This window comes from Papaver somniferum, chromosome 11, assembly GCF_003573695.1.
Source record: "Papaver somniferum cultivar HN1 chromosome 11, ASM357369v1, whole genome shotgun sequence".
Classification (NCBI taxonomy): domain Eukaryota; kingdom Viridiplantae; phylum Streptophyta; class Magnoliopsida; order Ranunculales; family Papaveraceae; genus Papaver; species Papaver somniferum.
In genome coordinates, this window is record NC_039368.1 from 287,885 (window position 1) to 294,918 (window position 7,034).

The 7,034-nt window shown below is 36.8% G+C and overlaps 1 protein-coding gene across 1 annotated transcript; it reads right to left on the reverse strand.

Moving 5' to 3' along the window:
• Positions 1-1,294: 1,294 nt before the first annotated feature.
• Positions 1,295-6,728, reverse strand: LOC113323019 (sulfate transporter 4.1, chloroplastic-like). Its single transcript, XM_026571251.1, has 17 exons — positions 6,242-6,728; positions 5,930-5,978; positions 5,594-5,795; positions 5,042-5,210; positions 4,751-4,816; positions 4,536-4,643; positions 4,339-4,446; positions 4,183-4,248; positions 4,045-4,105; positions 3,771-3,898; positions 3,420-3,461; positions 3,086-3,202; positions 2,848-2,899; positions 2,556-2,694; positions 2,325-2,416; positions 2,155-2,231; positions 1,295-2,052 (listed from the first exon to the last, which is right to left on the reverse strand). Exons 1-17 carry the CDS (start codon positions 6,587-6,589, stop codon positions 1,654-1,656), a joined length of 2,223 nt encoding a protein of 740 aa, XP_026427036.1. The 5' UTR covers positions 6,590-6,728; the 3' UTR covers positions 1,295-1,653.
• Between the last annotated feature and the right edge of the window lie 306 nt (positions 6,729-7,034).

The following is a 7,034-nucleotide window of genomic DNA, read 5'->3' on the forward strand; positions in this document are numbered from 1 at the left end:
TTATACAAATTTCATTTTATCATTATGATCATATTTATTTTAGATTCATCTATTCAATGTCCATCTTGGATATTCCTTCTTTTTGTTACTGAGCATCGAGGATGTGTATAGCTTTTGACTGGTACTAATGGAACCCATTACCGAAAAGAAAATTGATATTGGTGGGGGTTTGATGGGGCCGGTTCAGGAATTGCCACAACCTTAAAGATGGTGAAATATGCAACTCAGACCCTACACTCTGCATAAGACGCTGATATTAGTCTCTATAGTTTGTTTTTATTTTAACGGAAAATGGGTCATTTGTCCAAATATTTTTAAATCACGGTTCAAATGGACAGGTAAAAAATAGGTTGGATAAAATGGTCAAAAAAAATAGTAAGAATGAAACTGGTTTCATCCTATCTTAAATTTAAAAAATAGCAAGGATGAAACTGGATACATCCTGTTTAAATTAAAAATAAGAAAAAATATTTGAAAATAGACACGATGAAATTGGTTACATCCTGCCTATTTTTATATTTTTGGCCATTTAAACAATATCAAAATCTAACTATCCATTTCACCCAAAAATTGTTGATTTTGGTCTTTTTAACCAATTTTGTGTTATTTTAAAGCAATATACTGTCCATGTAGAATTTGTTCCACTCTTTGAATTGTGTTACTTATGTAAATAAACTAGGCCTATTTTTTGCCGACAATTCAAAGAACAGCTGCATGGCTAAAATGTTATTTATTTATTCCATATATGCAAGAAATAATCGCACGGGTGACAAACTAACAATAATAATAATAATAACATGGAAGGTGTTGTTAGCTTGCCCTCCTTGTGCCACAATCTCGCCCCCAGTCCGCCGTTTCGGCTCCCCTTGACAAGGTTACCCATGAGACCCGCTGGTAGGCTAGCACAACAACCTGTTCAATTAATGTAGTAATATATCGTTGGAGCCTAACTTATTAGACTTCCAACTAGTTTCATATAATCATCGTTCTCCCGTTAATGGAAAAAATTTATAATAATAATAATAATAATGTAAAAGAAGGTGCAAAAATTATGCAAAGGAGATATTTAATTTGGGGTCTATTCTTTGTGTTGCTACTAAGAAATGAGACATGGTGGTGTTGCTGTTAGAATAGCAGGTTGTTATCAATATAGTTAACAGTAATAAATGTAAAAGTTCGACAAAAGAAACAATTTTATCCAAACATTGTAAAGGTGACTGTAAAAGTTTGACAAAAAAGACAATTTTATTAAGTGATTACATTGTTTCAAGTCTGTATAGATTGACAAACATCTAACACAATAACAAGAATTGATCAAATCATAATATCAACTGAATATTACAAAACTGATATCACTATATATAGACAGAAATCAAATGTTACAGAAGTCATATATATATATATATATATGACCACAATAAATTATACAAACAACAATATATACTGCAGAATGTGCCGAATGTAATGTCGAAAACCTGAATGTGCCGAACGCCATTGTTGAAAAGCTTTTGGTGCGACCGGACAAATCAGCGATCTTCTCCCGCCAATCAAAATTTATGATACAAATATTTTGCCAGATGAATAAAACTAGGATAAAATGGAAGAATCACACGAAGGGATATGAGAACGGTATGGGATGATAGAGTTAAGATGTCAATCTTTCGGGGGAAGCAATGGTTCAGTCTGCGGGTTCTTCTCGCTTTCCCCTGCTCTCCATTGCCTTCCAAACAAACTTATTGGCCTGTCAGGTCTTCGATCCCCTGTCTCGTCTGGATGTATAAAGATCCGAGTTTCCTTATTACCAGACTCCGGTTCTGTGCTTGGTGATCCATCGCTTTCTTGATGTCTACTTAACCTCTGGAAGAAATTTGATTTCTTCTCATTTAATAAATCGATTGATTTTGGTGATTCATTTAAGCTCTGAACGTGCTGAAGGCAAACTTGAACGGCATCATGAACTCTAACAAAAAACCACTCTTTTCCAATCTGATCAAATACACCAGAATTCGCGAGAGCCAGCAGTACTTCACTGTTTGGGTTCGAAATAGCAATCTGCTCAGAAAACAAAAAATTGTTAGCGATTACGACCCAGGAACAGATAAAGGGTAAACAAGTTGTAATTATAAGTTAATATCTTTACGAGAGAAAATCCACCTGAATGTCCCGTGATTTGTACTCCTGATGCAGGTCTCTTATTGCTTGAACAGCGCTGGAGTCGATATATGTAACAGCTGCAACAATAAGCATAAAATGTAAGCGTGGTCTCTAATTGCAACAGGGAAGAAAAATTCTAGTTCAAGCAAGTCCAAACTCGTCATACTTACGTGCCATCTCCAATATCACAAAGTAAATTCTTTCAACTTCTGGTCCACGTTTGTTTGACCCATCATCAATATTGATTTCAAATTCCTGTAGCCTAGCAACCCAACAACAAATGATAAATTCACATTTTGTTTCTGCAATAGCCATAGCCTCTAACAATGGGTATTATCCCCGAATACGAACTGGATATGTCATCTTTTTTACTTTTCATAGAGAAGGAGCTCGGTATTCACCTTTCTTTTATAAAGCTTGTATTTGCAAAATAGATAGGTGCATCAATTCTCACAATCACAATCCCATGATATGTATATGCTTCTGGATACTGTTTGCTGTTTCTGTAAACCGTGGTGCCAGGAAGACGCCCCAAGACAGCTGAAATGACAACAATTAAATCATTAGGAGAACTCTAACAGGTAGTTTCAGACTTGAAATGAAGAATGTAACTAAAAACATAGAGACAGGAGAAACACAATGTGTCTGGGTTTCCGACATTTTGTCCATTCAAAATCCAAAAAGGCTACTTACCAATGTGTGGGTTTGCTGATTCATGGATGACGAACGCAAGGGAGAAACCCACCTACAAATTTTAAAACCCTGCAACCAGATTAATAAGAAGAGCTTATGCCGTATTATAGGGGTACTAAGTTGTTTAGACATCAACAGGTGACGAGGCACAGATGGTTAGACTACCACAGTAACTTATATCGAACTGCATTTTAAGGAATGAATCCCAATATGACAATGCAATTTGATTGAATCATACCCCGATAAGGACGCCATACTCAATGCCAAGAAACAGGGTTGTGACACTGGTAACAGTCCAAAGAAAAAAATCTTTCTTGTCCACACGCCATAAAAAGATGGCTTCATCATAATCCACCTGAAAGAGTTGGGGTACAAAAAAAGTCAGAAGAAATGGTTCAATCCGCTTATTTTTAGGATGCAACTGTGTATGGAACTGGCAAAATCATCATCATACTTCAACAAGGAACTTTATTTTATGAACAACTCCATTAAGCATGTTTATAACCACCAATGAGTGGAAAAAAAAAGACCAAATTTATTGACCCCCATTTAGGTACAATTGGCGTACTTACCAAACCCATTACAGCGGAAATCACGATAGCAGCCAGAGCACACTGCAAAAAGAAATAAGCAGCTCATGGTAAATGCTCTATTTACCAATATCAAATTGTGAAGTGGTTAAGGAGTGCTTCTTAAAGCCTAATAGCTTCAGAGAAGCCACATAAAACTACATCGATCAACACCAAGAATCTCATAATTCACATCACAAATATCTTTAGTGAAATATCGAAATCTTGGAGATTGTACTATTCACCAACATTGATACTACTGGTGTACAGGAAACCAGATAAAAAAGCTTCAGTGGTGGCTTCCACATCAAGTTTTGATAAGAAGTAGTTATAAAAATCATGATAATATCTTACTTGTGGAATGTCTCTAAATAATGGCGTCATGAACAAAAGAGCACAACACATTATGACTCCCATGGTAAGCCCCGCTAGGCCAGTTTTTGCTCCACTCTCATGATTTACAGCTGACCTGGAAAATGATCCTGCATCACGAAAATATCATCGTAAGTAACCTGGTGGCTTAGTGAAACGTATCCTCATTTTGAGCGAAAACAAAGGGTCAAATAAGAATTTGAAGTACACACTTCAAATGCTAGCAACCACATATGTAGATTTGTAAGCATCTTACCTGTTGTAGGATATGCAGAGAAGAATGAACCACATATGTTTGCCACACCAAGACCAAAGAGCTGCAAGGAAAGAAAAGCGAGTTAAAGTATCATGTATTTTCACTTAAGTGGCAGTAAACAATTCTTTCGGTCCATACCTCTTGATTTGAATCCAACTCATATCCATTCTTCGCTGCTAAAGCTTTTGCAATTCCAACAGATTCCTGCCATAAGAATTGTACTTCAACCGTTTAAAGGAGCTTCAAGATGAACAGCATGGATAAGAAAACAGAAACGAATCAATAGCCACTTACCAGTATAGCGACACCCGTAATTAGAAGAGCAGTGGGTATTAAAGACCTCACATGATCAAAACTTTTAGGGACTGAAAACTTGGGAAGGCCTTGTGGTATATCTCCCACCTACACCACCAATGCTCGGATATCAATTACAAATTCTGATTACTAGTACCCAGAAATGTTCAGATGATACTGAGGTAGCTGATTCTTACCACAGAAATGGAAGCCGGATGGAATATTTTCACAAAAGCAGTACCCAGAACTACTGCTGTAAGAGGACCACCAGCTCGTAAGAATCTCAACGACTTTAGTGTTTTTCCCTGTGACATTAATGACCGGAAACTACCAACTGATTCATTTGTACAAACAACGGTATACTACATACAAAGTTAGAAACTAGAGTACTAGATGAGAGTAGTAACCCTACCAAGTGCTTCATTATAAGAAGAATCGCGAGAATGCTTGATCCCATTAAAAAAGGACGCCAGTTAAACTACAAAAGGAAAACCATGCTCATGGTCACAAAGCCTGCTGACGCCTTCATAAAAATTAGAATGAGTACTATGCTAAAATGGAAGGGCTCTGAACTCTAAAACCAGTTGAAAAAAAGCCAATTTAGGATCAAGAAAGGTAGAATTTTTCATGGATACATAAAATTAGTGTTACTTCACGCACCAACCTAATGAAGCAGCCATCATTTCAGAAATACGAAGCATACCTGATGGGCACCAGCAATGACACTTTCAATAAGTGGTATGATTTCACTACTTCGAACAATACTATATCCCAAGAAGTATTTGGCTTGAGACAAGGCAATAATAATGGCTGAAGAAGTTGTAAAGCCAGAAATCACAGAGTGACTAATGAAGCGTATAATCCATCCAAGCCTACACCAATAATCGGATACATTTAGTAAAAGACCGTCATAAGTGTGCCTCATATTATATAAGATATTATAGAACAGCAGCATTGATCAATTCTTATCCAAGGATGAATCATGTATAGCTTCATAATGCAATATTCACAGACATATCGAGTAAGTCCAGGGAGGGATAAGAGTTCAAATATGATTTATTTGTACTGTTATCAGTAATCGATTATGGTATGCTGGTCTTTAATGCAATAAGTAGACAGGACATAGTTGTGAAAGACCTGAAACCCATTTAAAGCTAAATGTGTGACAAAATGAGGATTCTTGTTATTGTGTGTCGTATGTGTGTAAGCTGATGTTTAAAGCAGAAAACAGATACACTATAAAAAATGATCATACCTTAGAATTCCCATTACACATTCCAAAATTCCAACCATAAGTGCCAACAGTATCGCAAGTTGCGTATACAATGCATCCGTCGGATCAGCAATTTTCCCCAGTACATTAGACACCAGTAGCGAAACCAATGCGACAGGACCAATTGCTAGCTGCCTAGACGACCCAAATATTGCGTAGATAAATATAGGAATCGACCCAGAATCTATTCCAAAACCAAAACCGAAAATTTAGAACCATATCAATCCCATCAAACACCCACTAATCAAATCAACAAAAACACAAATGCTATCTCAATGTTACAAATATCAGCTTGAATTCGATATGAAAAACACTTACAAAGTCCATAAATTGGATGAAGCCCAGCTAATTTTGCATATGACATTGCCTGATTATTCACACACACACACACACACAAAATTACTACTCAACATCAACAGTATACACACAACTAACATTCAACCATGAAAAGACAAATTTACAGTTTGACTAATTCAACTTTGGTAGAAAATTTCAATCTTGACTTAAGTTGAAATTTTCAAAATATTTACATTTCAATCATTCATTCACAATTTTAAACCAAATTAACAATTTGCATCAAATAATCTTCCAAAAAAAAAACCTAAAATTCAGAGATGAGGAGACTCATACCTGAGGAACAAGCATAATACCAACAGTAATACCAGCCATTAGATCAGGTTGAAGATACTCAGAAACATTATAAGTAGATATCCATCTTATACATGGAAAAAAGAATTTCATCCATTCCAACCACGTCATTCTCTCTGCCTTCGTTTTCCATTTCTTAAAAACAGAATTCTCACTGCTCGAACTCGACGATGATGATTGCTGATTCGAAGAAGTCGAAGGATGTTGTAATGGAATGACCTTCACTTGTCTATTCAACATTGACGAAATCGAATTCGAAGATGACGAATTCGAATTCGTCCCCATTGATGCCAAATTCCCAGCACTTGGTGATGCGTGTGATATCGACATACGCACTACCAACTCACTATATCAGGAATCGGATTAATTCCCACTGTACCTACCAATTAATATGCGCCACTCTTTTTTCCTTTTTTTTTACCGAGTCGGAAATTGGGATGAATCGGTGGGGGAGAGAGAATCAGAATCAGCGGATCTTGCCTGCCTAACGGCTAATGCTAACTTACACTACAGTCTTTTTGAAGGACTTGAAAGGTCTTGGAAATGACGATATTGCCCTTGGTGGTACCAGCACGTTGTGATTACTGTGGGACCCAGGTGGGGTTGTGTGGGTCCTGGTGTGTGTGATTGCGTGGCGGCTTAGTGATGAGTGTGGTTCGTTGGATTAAGGCTACTAGGAAGATGTAGGGTTGTAAAGGATTTGGTGACTGTAGAGGAAAGGACAGGGACGGAAATATAAGTCAATTAAATGCATTAAATGGCTTATTGTGGAAGT